Raw genomic sequence first — 16,001 nt, 5'->3', positions numbered from 1 at the left:
TCTTCTCTATAATCTGAGCAAGAGGAAAAATCCTGTCAGAATTGAGTCTGCTCAATACATTTAAGGCCTTCCGTAGCTGAGTGGTCAGGAGTGGGAGTGCAGTAACACACGCTCTTTGAGTAGACCGGGGTTCAAGCCCCTGACTGTTGAATAGAGTCAATCTGCCAACCCGCACTGGACCAGCGTGGCAGATTATGGTCCATTTCCCTCAGAATGAATTGTTGAGGAGGCTTCCATCCTGCAGTGGGTTGATAATGGCTGCACTTTACCTTTTTTTTTTTTTTTTTTTTTTTTTTTACACCTCAATCAGATCACCTTGCAGGTTCCTAGTCTCCACACGCTGGCTGTAATATGCAGAACTTAAGCATTTCTTCATCAGAGCACCCCTTTGTTCACCTCACCAGTCTTGTTGCCCTGCACTGTACATACAGCAACTCTACATCCTTCCTAAAATGAGGCTTCCAGACCTGTATGCAGTATTAAAGGTGTGGTCTGACCATTGCCTTATACAAGGGGATAATCACCTCCTTATCCTTGCTCGCAAAATTCCTGTATATCATTGACAAGACCCCATGACCTACTCTGGCAGCCTGTCTGCACTTCTCAGAAAACTTAATATCTGACAGCCAAATTTATTATCCCCCGGTCTCATTCATTCTCCACTACCCTGAGTGTAACACCACACAGGTGGTACATTTTTCTCGGGTTACTGCTACTCACATGCAGTACTTTCCATTTGTCATTGTTTAACTTCAGTTGCCATTTCTCAGCCTATCTACCCAACTTTTCCAGATCCTGTTGCAGCAGCATACTGTCAATTACTGTAGTTAGCAACCCTCCCAATTTTTGTTTCATCTACAAACTTTGACATTAAGCTTGATATACCTTCAACAATATCATTGATAAAAATATTAAACAACAATGATGCCAACACCAAACCCTGGGGGACACCACTAATAACATTAGACCACAAAGAGCGGCATCCATTGATTACCACTCTCTGTCTTCTACCACTCAACCTTCCTTTTATCGATTATAGCAACTTACTCTTAATGCCATACTGCTCCAATTTCTACAGTAGTCTTCTATGTGCAACAGTATTAATAACTTTCCTGAAATTCAAATATATGATAACAAAATTATTTTTTGCATCCAGTTCCTTTGTGACAAAGTCATAGTATCCAATCAAATTGGTGACACAAGACTTCCCCTTAACAAACTCAAGCTGTGTCTGTATTATTACTGCTGCCTTGTCTAGATAATCCTGTAATGCTTCTTTAAAACAGTCACTCCATTATTTTCCCTGGAACAGAAGTCACACTAATAGGTCTATAATTACTCATGTCACCCTTTGATCATCCTTTGTGAATTGGAGATACCTTTGCACATCTCCAGTCTGTGCGGACTTCCCCTGTGTCCAAGGATGCCCTCATAATTATGGCTAAGGGTTTGCTTATCCATAATTATGAGAGCAAAAACCCTTCCCTTTACCCTTGATGGTAGTTATATCTTTAAGTATATCCCACATCAGTACACTGTGATCACTGTCATCCAGTGGTTCCTTTATCTGCAAATTCTTAAGCATGAATAATCACTGCTGATAATCAGATCAAGATTACTCCCTATGATTGCCTCTCAAAGATGTTGCTATAGAAAACAGTTGTCCAATAAATCCACAATAGTCTTGCTAGTGTGCAAGTGACCAACCCACAAGATCCAGTCAATATCTGGAAAGGTAAAAATCCCCATTATAAGACATTCTGATTTACTGGCCCACTCTCTTTCTCTGCAAATTTGTACATTATAATCATCAGGCCTAGAACTCATACTTATTCTCATTTTCCCTTTCCCAGTGCTTATGTCATACCACATGGACTCAACATCGCATTGTCCACTAATGTCAATTGGATGCACTTCCTTAGATTTTGTTTTTCTTAACTAATAGCATAATACCTCCTCCCTTTCTAGCCTGTCTATCCTTTATGTACACATTGTACTCCCCAAATTCCAATTCTGCACTGCTTATATCTGTACGACACCACATCTCTGATATCCAAACAATATCCGCCTTTGATGTCTTGACCATCACTTCAAATTTATTAACTATACTTCTAGCATTGGTGTACACACAAGTATACATGCACCTGTCCCCACTCTTAGTTACCCTAAAACAGCCAACGTATTTACTGTTCCACGATAACTCCCAGCAGTCCTGGAAAAACCCCAGCACCTTGTTTTCCAGGCTGCTGCTCATTCTAATAGATGCAGTGCAAGAATCACATTGGTCTCTGACTGCGGCCACTGTTCATCTTTTAGTCTGTGAATTCCCCCCAGGCTAGCAGTTTTCAGACCCACCTAACACTGCATCAATAGCATCAACATTTATTCTTGCACCCTTTAATATTTAAGTGCACCCCATGCCTGTAGAAGTAGTCTCTCCTGTTAACAAGCACAGACCACGCTGAAAATAATTCTACATGATGAGCCTTGCACAACCTCTCCAGGGCTGAATTGATTGACAAGGCTCTCATCATATACTCCCTCCTATCATGGCTGCGCAAAATTGCAGAAACTTTCAAATTCATCCGTAACACACAACTTTTTTTTCAACATTCTGCCTCGAACTTATTTAAGTTTTTAACAGGACTCCACTACAACAGATGGAAGTTTGTTCTAACTATCAACCAACCACTGGCTAAATGTATTCCACACATCTATTCTACAACTGTCTTTCCTCAATTTGAATTTATGTCCCCTCAGTTGTGTAATCTGAGCAAGAGAAAGAATCCCATCAGCATTAAGCCTGCTCAACCCATTCAAGGCCTTATACACCTCAAACACATCACCTCGCAGGTGTTTAGTCTCTAGACTACAATTTGCAGAACTTAAGCCTTTTTTGGTAACAGTAACCCTTTGTTCAACTCACTAATTTCCCTTCTCTCTACAGATTCCAGAAGCTCTACATCTTTCCTAAAATGAGGCCTCCAGACCTCTGCAGTACTCAAGGTGTGGCCTGATCATTTCCTTATACAAGAGGATAATCACCTCCGTATCCCTGCTAGTAAAATTTCTGTATATCATTGACAAAACACCATGAGCTACTCTTGCAGCCTGTCTGCCCTGCTCAAAGAACTTCATATCTGAGTGCACAATTACCTCCCAGGTTCTTTTCATTCTCTACTACCCTGAGTGTAGCACCACACAGTTGGCATGCAACTCTGGGGTTACTGCTACCCATATGCAGTACTTTACATTTGTCAATGTTAAACTTCAGTTGCCACCTTTCAGCCCATCTGCTCAACTTTTCTGGATACTGTTGCAGTAGGATACTATCATTACTGACATTAACAACCCTGGCAACCCTAGTATTGTCTGCAAACTCAGACATTAACCCTGATATACCTTCATCAATATCATTGATAAATACAGAAAACAACACTGGGTCCAACACTGAACCCTGGGGGACTCAACTAATAACAGTAGTCTGCGAAAAGCAGTGTCCATTGATTACCACTCTGCTTCTCCCACTCAAACATCCTTTTATCCATTGCAGCAACTTGCCTTTAATGACATACTGCTCCATTCTTAAGGGAAAGTCTTGTCTGACAAAGAAATTTGTCAGCCAAGACTACCCTTAACAAATCCATGCTGTGTCTGAACTATATCTGCAGTCTTGTCTAGATTATCCTGCAGTGCTTCTTTAGTTAGTGACTCCATTATTTTCCCAGGAACAGAAGTTAAACTAACAGGTCTGTAATAAGGACTTCCTAATTCATTTCACAAATATACGTGGTCTCAATTCTAATCTCAACGATGTCCATTTCCACTTGCAGTCTGCCAAACCCCATGTACTTTTTCTGACAGAATCTCAGTTATCGGTTGCTTCATCTACTGCTCATCTCAGATGCCCAAATTATTCGCTGTATGATTCCTTTCGCCTCAAAGGTGGTACTTGTGCATATGTCCGTTCCGATATTCCCTGTCAGAGACTTGGTAATTTGGAATCTCCTCTTTTCGATCTTCTCTGGCTTAAAATCTCTCTACCTCATTGTGTCAAATTCATCTGTTGTCTCTACCGTTCTCCCAACTCCACTAATCACTTGGAGCTCTTTGACTTCCTCTCTTTGCAACTTGACTTTCTTCAGTCCAACTTTCCAAACAGTGAAGTAATTTCCCTTGGTGATTTTAATGTTCACAACCCCAGCTGGCTTTCGTTTTCTAGTCACACTGACCCAGCAGGTCGAGATGCTGAGGCTTTTGCAATTACTAATGACCTAGCACAGATTGTTCATTTACCTACAAGAATACCGGACAATCCTAATCATACAGCCAATACGCTTGATCTTTTTCTCACAAACAACTCTTCTAAGTACACGGTCGAAGTGAGAGGTCCTTCAGGCACTTCAGATCACAACTTGGTGATTGTCTCTTCTCCAATGGAACCTTTATCTCATGGCTATTCCCAACCACGTGTTGTTTGGCATTACAAGAATGCAAAATGGGATGACCTGCGAGACTTCTTTTCTTCTTTTCCTTGGTCGGATTACTGTTTCAAAACTTCTGATGTCAATGTTTGCACAGATCATATCAGTGAAATTATTCTTGCAGGAATGGAATCCCTTATCCCAAACTCCACTTTAAAATCCCGTCCTTTATCTAAACCTTGGTTTTCCAATAAATGTGCTAAGGCTGTTCAAGAGAAGAATGTTGCATATCGTAATTGGCTTGTTTCTAATTCTTCAGTTTCATTTTCTGCCTATACCAAAGCTCGCAACAGTTGTAAAGCAGTTATTAATCAGTCCACAAACTAGAGTTTGAACAGGCTAAGAGTAGAAAACTTGCTTCTTGGCCTAATGGTGGCCGAGCATTCTGGTCCCTTGCCAAAGCTATTGACCGCAACTTTTGCCCATCTCTGCTCCCACCTCTGTCCAAACCAGATGGTTCTGTTGTCACTTCAGCCAAGGATAAAGCTGACCTGTTAGCATCCCATTTTTCTTCCAACTCGTATATTAATGATCTTGGTAAAACACCTCCCACCATTCCCAACATGCTCCATTCAATGCCTCCTGTGGTCTTCCGTCAAAAGGATGTCAGAAGGATTTTTACGAATCTTGATGCTAAGAAAGCTCCAGGTTCCAATGGTATTTCTCCACTTGTTCTCAAAACCTGTGCTCCTGAACTTACTCCTATTCTCTGCCGCCTTTTTTCACTTTCTTATTTCAAAGGTGTTTTTCCTTCTGCTTGGAAATTTGCTCATATCCAGCCAGTTCCTAAAAAGGGTGACAAATCCCTCCCATCCAGTTATCGTCCCATTGCAATTACTTCTACTCTTTCTAAAGTAATGGAGAAATCAATTAACCGCCAACTCTTAAACTACCTAGAAATCTTCCGTCTGATCAACGATCACCAGTATGGATTCCGTCAGTGTCGATCCACTGGAGATATTCTGGCTTATGTTACCCATTTATGGACTAATTCAATGGAAAGGTTCGGTGAAACACAAGTAGTTGCTCTTGACATCTCAAAGGCTTTTGATCGTGTTTGGCATAAAGGTCGTCTAAACAAGCTTCCATCTTATGGTTTGCCAACTGTTTTTAGTAATTGGTTATCAAGTTTTCTCTCTGATCGCTCACTGAGGGTGATGGTAGATGGCTGTCTGTCTTCTAACTTCTCCACTAATGCCGGTGTCCCCCAAGGTTCAGTTCTTTCCCCCACTCTTTTCCTCTTGTATAAAAATGACCTTCTTCCATTGACTGGAAATCCTATCCATAGTTTTGCCGATGATAGCACATTGCATTAAACTTTCCATTTTGAGAAACCTTGTCCTGCTGAATCAGCTTCAACTTCTCGAAAATCTGCTACCAATTCCTTAAATGCCGATCTTCAGGTAATTCTCCAGTGGGGCAAAGACAACTTAGTTGATTTCAACCCTTCTAAAACTCAGTCTTGTCTTATATCTCGCAAAAAGGATTCTTCTACTCCTATGCTTATCTTTAGTGACACTCCGATTTCTAGGCAAAATGATATATGTCTTTTGGGGATTACTCTGAATTCTAATCTCTCTTGGCACAAGCACATTACAAATATTGCTTCCTCTGCATCTAAAAAACTTGGTTTTCTCTTTCGCTCTCAGTGTTACTTTTCTTCCAAACAGTTGCTCACTCTGTATAAATCGCAAATCCGCCCTTCCATGGAATATTGTTCCCACATCTGGGGTGGTGCCCCCAAAACCTCTCTCAGGCTTCTTGATTCCATTCAGAAGAGGGCAGTTAGGTTAATTAATGATTCATCTCTAACAGAGTCTCTCCACTCGCTTTCTCATAGACGCACTGTTTCTGCTGCATGCCTCTTCTACAGATACTTCCATGGGCACTGTTCTTCTGAATTGGCTTCTATAATTCCTGCTCTCTCTTTCAAAACAGTCCGAACACGTGCCGCCACCAGCCAACATCCATTTACTGTCCAACTTCAAACCCACAGAACCAACTTTTCATCTTCTTCATTTAACTGCTGTTTTCTGGAGCAACCTTCTTTCATACGTATTTCCTGAAAATTACAATCTACAGAAGTTCAAGTCCAATGTCAACAAATATCTTCTTTCGTCTTCTTAACCTCAAACCCAAGCACGGTACTAAGTACTATAGGTTCTAATACCTCTCGTGTTTGGGGTTCACATAAAAAAAAAAAAAAAAAAAATTACTCGTGTCACCCTTTGATCTACACCCCTTTGTGAATTGGGGACACATTTGCAGATCTCCAATCCAATCCAGATCACATTTGCAGATCTCCAATCCAATCCAGATCTCCCTTGAGTCCAAGGAAACATTCATAATTATGGTTAAAAGTTTGCTTACTTCCTTTGTTGCCTCCTTCAATATAGAACTGGATAGAGCCTATCCACCCCAAGTGGCTTTTTTTTGTTCAATTTCAAAAATTTCTCCTCCACTTTGGTCTCAGTTATTACAAAATTATTTAGATCCCTGCTAGAGCTTGATTTTCTTTTGGTCTCCCCTTCCCTACAGACTTCCTCATGTGTGAAAATAGATGCAAAATACTCGTTCAGTTTGTCAGCTATCTCAGCAGGTTCATCAACAATTGAACTGTCGATATCAAGCAGACCAATCTGATTCATCCCTCTTTTAGGCAGAGAAGAAAAATGCATGGGATGCATATAAATTATCAGGTGACACAGAAGACTATGGCAGATATAAGTTAGTCTGAAATTAAGTCACAGAGGAGGTTAGGCAAGAGAAGGCAGATTATGAGAAATCTTTGGCAAAGGATGCAAAGAAAAGCAGCAAAGACTTCTTTACTTAAGTAAACTCTAGAAGGAAGGTTGGTCTTCTTGATATCGACAGTTCGATTGTTTATGAACCTGCTGAGGTAGCTGAGAAACTGAGTCTGCCATCCATTTAGGCCTAAACCTTGAACAGTATTTCTTAGTTGGGACAAAAAGTCTAGCAGCTGCCAAGATTATTTCCTTAAATGCTTCCCATTTAGAATTTGCTGTTGGTAACATCGTCAGTTGATCCCATTGTATAAAATTTAAAAACTGTCTGAGACTACTATAGTCACCTTTATGAAAGCAAAAATCCTTCCCTTTACCCTGGATCGTAGTTACATCTTTTAGTAAATCCCACATCAGCACATTGTGGTCATTGCCACCTAGTGGCTCCTTTATCTGCATATTCTTACTGCATGAAGAATCACTGCTGATAATCAGATCAATAGTATTACTTCCTCTAGTTGCCTCTCGAACATGCTGCTGAAGAAAACAATCATCCAATAAATCCACAAAAGGCTTACTAGTGTGTGAGTGACCAACCCACAAGTTCCAGTCAATATATAGAAAGTTAAAATCGCCCATTATAAAACTATCTGATTTATTGGCCCTTGTACTCATTAAAGTCTTTAGGCCTATAACTCCTGCTATGAATTTTGCTTTCCCAATGCTAAGGTCACACCAAACCGACACAACATTTCATTGTCCACCCACATCAGCTGGATGCACTTCCTGAAATTTTATGCTTTTCTTAACTAACAGCATTACCCCTCCTCCCTTTCTATCCTGTCTATCCTTTCTGTACACAATTGTACTTCCCAAATTCCAATTCTGCATTCCTTATCTCTATGTCACACCATGTCTCTGATATCCCAACAATATCCACCTTCAATGTCTGCACCAGCACCTCAAATTAATCAAATTTATTTACTATACTCTTAGCATTGGTGTACATGCAAGTATACATGCAGCTATTGTTACCCTTAGTTATCCTAACACAGCCCATGTATTTACTTGTTCCATGCTAACTCCCAGCAGCCCTGGAAATCCCCAGCACCTTGCTTTCCAGGCTGCTGCTCATTCCAATAGAAGCAGTGCAAGAATCACTTGGTAACAGCAACCTGAAAATGAATTATACACTAGGTGGAGTTGAATTAAAAACAGTAGAGGAAGAAAGGAATCTAGGAATTATGATATGGGCAGATATGAAGTTTACTGAACAGTGTAAAAGGACAGCCATGAAAGTCCATGGTGTCCGATCAATGATTTATCTAACATTATCCTGTGTAGAGGTAGAGAGGTTATAATCTCACCATATGAGGCAACTGTAAAACATCATTTAGAATATTGTGTCCAAGTATGGAGACCTCACCTAAAAAAAGATACTCAGTTTCTTGAAAGGGTCCAAAGACGGGCAACTCACATGGTGAGATTAAGAAAAGGGCAACCATACAAAGAAACACTTTGATATGGGCTACAGAGCTTTTCAACCAGGCATCTTAGAGGGGGACCTGACTGAAGTTTATAAGGCTCTGAGAGAGTTTTAGTAAAATGAATAACAGCACAATTTTCATTGTTATAAAGAATTCCATAACTAGGGGGCGATAAATTGAAATTACAGGGGAAGAGCTTTAAACTATATTGCAAGAAGTTTTCTTTTAGCCAGCGAGTCGTTGTTTACTGAAACAAGTTGCCTCTGCAAGCAGTTGAGGCTGAGAGTTTGAAGAAATTCAAAGATGAACTGGATAGCTACTTATATTAATAGGGAAGCACATAATTTGTATTCTCTTACCTAGCCTCATTTTTTTTTTTTGCTGATACAGCAAATGCCTATGACTTCCTTGCACTCTATAGCTATATTAATAACTCCTTGGGAAGTTTTCAGGGCAGCATTATGTCTTCATAACTTTTAACTATAAATAGCAATTTCTCAAAATTTGAACACAGAAACTGTGATAAAAATAAAAACAAAATAAACCTGGAAAACACTGAGTTATCCTTGGCTCAAAAGAATTGCTTCAAGTTCAAAACAAAAACATATGAAAATCAAAATGATTCCAATGATAATAGATTAAACATGCATAATATATGAAAAGCTAATAAAATTTTATCATGCAAAACAACATAGTCTAAAACTTACTACATGTAGCTGACGCCGAAGTCTTTGACAGTCAGTAGCAATTTCAGCTTGACTAAGAATTTCTGGAAGTTTCTATAATAAAGTTCCATTAAATTGAAAAAATATATTAAAAAATTATTTTAGGTATATAATTTAATATTTACTACCTCTGTTCTAAGGCTACAGAAAGTATTAATAACAGATCCAAAAGTAAAATTATTACTAATTATATTAATCAAGACAAAAAATGCAAGGAAGTGAATTTATTCTACATCAGCCATAAAAATAAATGAAATTAAAAAAAAAAAAAAATACCACTCAAACTGAACACGATTTAACCCCTGTTAAAACTTAACTATACAATTCTGCCTTGAGCTTTATCCGATACTCTTACCTCAGCTACCGTGGATGCTAACTTATCCCAATAGCAGTGTGTAACAAAAAAAAAAAAAAAAGTTTATATTTAGACATGCTTACATGTAATTCGTACACACAAAAAAAATTTAATTGAAAAAATTTGTCTTCATTTGGTAAGAAAAAAGAAATAGTAGTTGTGGCATGTGATGCAAGAAAGCAAGTGTATGAGCTTATTCAGCATCAGCCAAAAAAAAAAAAAAAAAAATCACACCATTCCCTCCAAATGCCTGTCCAGTTCCTCTTTAAATTTATTCAACCTATCAACTTCCACAATGACAGATGGAAGTTTGTTGCAGCAATTAACCACCCGCTGGCTAAAGGCAAATTTCCGCACATTTATTCTACATCTGTCTTATCTTAATTTAAATTTATGCCCCCTTAGGTTCGTAATCTGAACAAGTGGAAAGATCCCATCAGAATTCAGCGTACTCAACCCATTCAAGGCCTTGTACACCTCAATCAGATCACCACGCAGGTGCCTAGTCTCCAGCCATTGCAATTTGCAGAACTTAAGCCTCTCTTGGTAAGAGGATCCCTTCATTCCCCTCACCAATCTTGTTGCCCTTCTCTGTACACGCTAAAGTAAATCTATATATCCTTCCTAAAATGAGACCTCCAGACCTGTACGCAGTACTTAAGGCGTGGCCTGACCACTGCCTTATTCTTTTTATTTTTTTTTTTTATGAAAACCCCAAACACGAAAGGTATCAAAACCTATAGTACTTAGTACCGTGCATGGGTTGAAGGATAAGTGTGGGGGGAGGGGGATGCCGGAAACTTTGCTCTAGAGACTAAACATGGGTTTCACCACTTCAAGCCTCCAATAAGCAAAGTGGTGGTATTTCACCGGTTGATGAAAGTCATCTACCACCTAGATGGTGGTAGATGACTGCTAGCAAAATTCCTATATATCATTGACAAAACCCCATGACCTGCCCTGGCAGCCTGTCTGCATTGTTCAGAAAACTTCATATCTGACTGCACAATTACTCCCAGGTCTTTTTCATTTTCTACCACCTTAAGTGTAATACCACACAGTTGGTACATGTCTCTAAGGTTACTTCTACCCATATGCAGTATTTTGAATTTGTCAAGGTTAAACTTCAGTTGCCACTTCTTACCCCATCTGCCCAAATTATCTAGATCCTGTTGCAGTACCACACTGCCATTACTGTCATTAAAAACCCTGCCAACCTTTGTATCATCTGTAAACTTCGACATTAAGCCTGATATACCTTCATCAATATCACTGATAAATATACAAAACAACAGTGGACCTAACACCAATCCCTGTGGGACTCCACTAATAACATTAGTCCAAGAAGAGCAGCACCCATTGATTACCACCCTCTGTCTTCTCCCACTTAACCATCCTTTTATCCATTGTAGCAACTTACCCTTAATACCATTCTGCTCCAATTTGTACAATAGTCTTCCATGCGCAACAGTATCAAAAGCTTTCCTGAAATCCAAATATATGATATCAAAATTATTTTTTGCATCCAGTTCCTTTGTAACCACATCATAATATCCTATCAAATTTGTCAGACAAGACTTTCCCTTAACAAACCCATGCTGTGTCTGAATTATTGCTGCAGTCTTGTCTAGATGATCTTGCAATACATCTTTAACCAGTGCCTCCATTATTTTACCCGGAACAGAAGTTAAACTAACTGGTCTGTAATTACTCGTGTCACCCTTCAATCCCCCTATGTGAATTGGGGATAGATTTGCACATCTCCAGTCCGTGGGAACCTCCTCTGAGTCCAAGGATGCTCTCATAATTATGGCTAAGGGTTTGCTTAGTTGCTTTGCCGCCTCTTTTAATATAACTGGATAGATCCCATCAACCCCAGGTGCTTTTCTTATGTTTAACTTCAACAATTTCTCCTCCACTTTGCTTTCAGTTATTACAAAATCATTAAGTATCCTGCTACAATTTGATAACCTTCTGCCATTTTCAAACCTTAATAATTCCTCCTTGTGAATGTAGAGGCAAAATATTCATTCAGTTTGTTTGCTCTCTGAGCAGGATCATCAACAGTCGAACCATCGATGTCAAGTGGACCAATCAGATTCATCCCCTTCCTTTTAGAGTTTATATAAGTAAAGAAATCCTTGCTGTTTTTCTTAGCATCTTTTGCCAAGGATTTCTCGTAATCTGCCTTCGCCTACTTAACCTCCTTTGTGACCTGATTACAGACTAGCTTATATCTGCCATAGGCTTCTGAGTCGCTTGATAATTTATATGCATCCCATGCATTTTTCTTCTCTGTTACGAGTCTCATTAGTTCATTTGATAACCATTTAGGTCTAAACCTTGAACAATATTTCTTAATAGGTATGAAACATTTAGTAGCATCCACGATTAATTCCTTGAATGCTTCTCACTTGGAATTTACTGTTGGTAATATCGTCAGTTTATCCCACTGTACAGAATTTAAATACTGTCTCAGACCATCGTAGTCGCCTTTACGGAAGCAAAAACCCTTTCCTTTACCCCTGATGGTAATTAAATCTTTAAGTAAATCCCACATCAGTACACTGTGATCACTTCTACCTAGTGGTTCCTTTATCTGCAAATTCTTAATACATGAATGATCACTGCTGATAACCAGATCAAGAGTATTACTTTCTCTGGTTGCCTCTCGAACATGCTGCTGCATAAAACAATCATCCAATAAATCCACAAAAGTCTGACTAGTGTGTGAGTGTGTGTGACCAACCCACAAGTTCCAGTCAATATCTGGGAAATTAAAATCCCCCATTATAAGACATTCTGATTTACTAGCCCACTCTATTTCTCTGTACAATTGTTCATTGTACTCATTCGAGTCATTAGGCCTATAACACACTTCTACTCTTATTTTTGCTTTCGCAGTGCTTATGTCACACCAAACTGACTCAACAGTGCACTGTTCATCTATATCAACTGGATGCACTTCTTTTGATTTTATGTTTTTCTTAATTAACAGCATAACACCTCCTCCCTTTCTATCCTGTCTATCCTTTCTGTACACATTGTACTCCCCAAATTCCAGTTCAGCATTCCTTATATATCTGTGTGACACCATGTCTCTGCTATCCCAACAATATCTGCCTTTGATGTCTAAATAAATTACAAACGTCCATAAAATTAATCTTGCTAATATGTACATCTAGATTTTTAATCTAAATTCATTGTTTCTTCATTGCTGTTTTCTTTTGATAAACTTGCAACAGTATTCAGCACTTTTTGGAAAAAATTATTTAAAACTGTTTACTTAGAAGCATGCTGTTTTTCTCTATAAATTTCTTCATAAGGAACTAAAGCTAATGATAAAGTTCTGCAAAATTTAAACTCCTCTCCAAATTAGGATTCATATCCAGAGCTTCTTGGCTAAGCTGATTTGAAAGTCTTAAAAACTCAGCTAGTCTCTTCACAGTCAAATATTTTTGTGCATCTTCTTTGTTTTTATCATTTTTGTCTTCACATTGTGAACTTATATCGTCCACTGATAACTGTTCTCTATGAAATTAAAGGATTTCTGTGATATTTGCTAGTTCCAGTTCTTCAAATTCCTCTCCGGTAATCATTTTGCCAATTCTCACAATCTCAACTACCTACGTCATGTTGAACATGGCTTCATTAGTGCACTTTGTGGCCACACCTTTTTTCACGCTGCATTCATTGTTGAGTTTTCACACTGCATTCATTGTTGAGTTTTTAACTTCACCACACGTGAACTCAATATTTTTACAGCATCAAGAATGTTATAATTCTGCCAATAATCTTGAATTGAAAGACTGCCTATTATAAGCAGCTTCTAACAATTGTAAAAAAAGATCTTCTTAGGTAATAAAGTTTAAAGGAAGCTATAACACTTTGGTCCATTCGCTGAATTAATGAACTTGTATTCACTGAAAGAAAGGTACCTTTCACATTTGGGTGCAGATCAGACAAATGTGCAGAATGACTGGCAGTAATTCAAGAATGAGCAAAATTTTGAATGCTATGTTCTTCTTCAATATCTTTTTGTTTCGACGCAAAAGCAATTTCAAAACAATCCTCGAAGATTTTAACTGTCATCAAGGCTTTTTTGTTTGCTTTCCAATGAGCTGGTAAGAGGCTTTTTGATATTCCTTTAAAAGCACGAGGATTTTCTGACATAAATTTGAAGCAGTTTACACTTAAAGTCATCCTCTGCATTGTCACATAACAAAAGTGTTAACCTATGTTTCGCAGCTTTGAAACCTGGGGCAGTTTTCTCTTCTTTTGAAATGAACATTTGGCTTAGAATACACTTCCAAAATAAGCTGGTCTCATCAACATTAAACACTTGAGTTGCTAGATAGCCCTCAGTCGCAATAACATCCTTTAAAGTTTTCAGATACAAAGAAGCAGCCACTGTATCTGCACTGGCTGCTTCAACCATTAATTTTAGATTGTGAAGACACTGACTTTTTTAAAATTTTTAAACCAACCCTTACTGGCATGAAAGACACCTGCCGGCTTCTTCTTCTTGTATGTGATTAAAAATTTGCAGAGCTATGGTGCAAATAATATCTGAACTAAGAGGCATTCTTTGTTGATTAAGATCTTCTATCCAGAAAGAAAGTAATGGTTCAGTTTACTCACTTTTGTAGTGCTTTTTGCAGCCAATGATGTGGAACAGATAACTGCACTTTTAATTTTCTCAGCATTTTCCCTAATTCGTCAAATGCTAGATTCATTTATGCTATATTTCTTGCTCAATGTCACAACCTTTTCGCCATTTTCTAAACCCTTAACGATTTTTAATTTTTCCTCTAAATTTAAAATTTTTTTGTTGTAGCTTTTTTAATTTTAAGCACTAATTAAACACACACTTCATATAGACAAGAAATATTAAATCAGCAAAAGCAATGATAACCAATTAAAACACTTTATGTTGTGCAAACCAGAAAAAGATTTTGTCTGAACAGCTAACGTAGGATAACTGATGAAGGGGGTTCCCGAATTAGGAAGTTGTTTCAAAAATAACCAGACAAACACACCACCACCATTCATTGCTATGTTTGGTTATAACAATCAGTTTTAAACACCTTTGTGATATTTTTCTAAAGTACATTTCTGGAGGTCACGACCATAAAACAATTTGCACTTTCCAGTTTAATGGACTTTTCTGTTAGTGCAGTCTATTATAAATGGGTAGTAAACTCAATCTTATTGCATTTCCGATAATCCCAATAGCTGAAATTCTGTGGGACTTTGTGCTATTATGGTGAAATGCATTTCCCTTTCAATGAAATCTTCAACCATGTAAAAAACATAAATAAATTTTCAAAATCAGCTCTTCATTCCTATTTTTGAAGCTTCATAAACAAAAATCGCACAGGTAGCAAAACTCGCCACACAATCTAAAATTTTGGTAGTAAATACCTGACCGCGCAACAGCGAAACTGTACAACAAAAAAACGTGCAAATCGAGGGATGACTGTATATCCCAACATAGCATCTGCTATTGCTCCAGTGCCACACAGCAAAGACCTGCCAATTCCCAATACATCTTCAAGTGAAACATCTCTAGATGAAGAATCTGGTGAACCAGGTAACTTAATCTACACCTCAGAAGTCTGTAAAAAAAAAAAACATAAAGCACTAAATTACCCTAATCCACAAGAAATGGATCACTTCGGGAGGGACTTAGATCTAATCAAATCCAATGCAGTAATCCTGGCATCCTTGCAGTGGTAATGCATGGCCTGACAGGCCCTGAAGAAAATATTTATTGCTCATGAGTCATTTGCCATTAGTGGTTTCGTTATTTGTACTTTCTTAATAATGTTTAGAGTCTCCTATGTACTGCTTTTTTGTCCATTTCCCATATTTTTTGGTGTATAAGACACCCTCCAAATTTTTAATAATAAAATGTGGAAATAATTCACTATTTCTTTTTTCACATAACTAAATTTAAACATTTAAGAATTACAAGAATTATAACTATAAGAATTTTAATAATGAAAATTTCATCTAAGAGCCACTATCAATTAAAATCCGGAATGGTCATATTCACTTTCATTCTCACTACCAAAATAAATTTCACTGTCATTCTGTTCTTCATCTTCCAAATGTTCATACAAAAAATTGTCTCAGTCCCGTCTAACGAATTGCTGATTCCACACTTTTTAAGAGTTCTGTACTATTTCCTTCTTTACTTTGCC

General features: G+C 38.1%; 1 protein-coding gene across 1 annotated transcript in view; it reads right to left on the bottom strand.

The window, feature by feature from the left end:
• Nucleotides 1–16,001, bottom strand: part of Vps50 (vacuolar protein sorting 50) — a 731,402-nt gene that overhangs the window by 662,401 nt on the left and 53,000 nt on the right. The window contains exon 4 of the mRNA XM_090374870.1: nucleotides 9,423–9,494. Coding sequence (XP_090230996.1) covers nucleotides 9,423–9,494 — 72 coding nt within the window. The remainder of the gene's footprint in view (nucleotides 1–9,422; nucleotides 9,495–16,001) is intronic.

The sequence above is a fragment of the Mastigoproctus giganteus genome, chromosome 1, assembly GCF_048544385.1.
Source record: "Mastigoproctus giganteus isolate SK-2022 chromosome 1, ASM4854438v1, whole genome shotgun sequence".
Taxonomy (NCBI): Eukaryota; Metazoa; Arthropoda; class Arachnida; order Uropygi; family Thelyphonidae; genus Mastigoproctus; species Mastigoproctus giganteus.
This window is presented reverse-complemented; position numbering and strand designations above follow the sequence as displayed.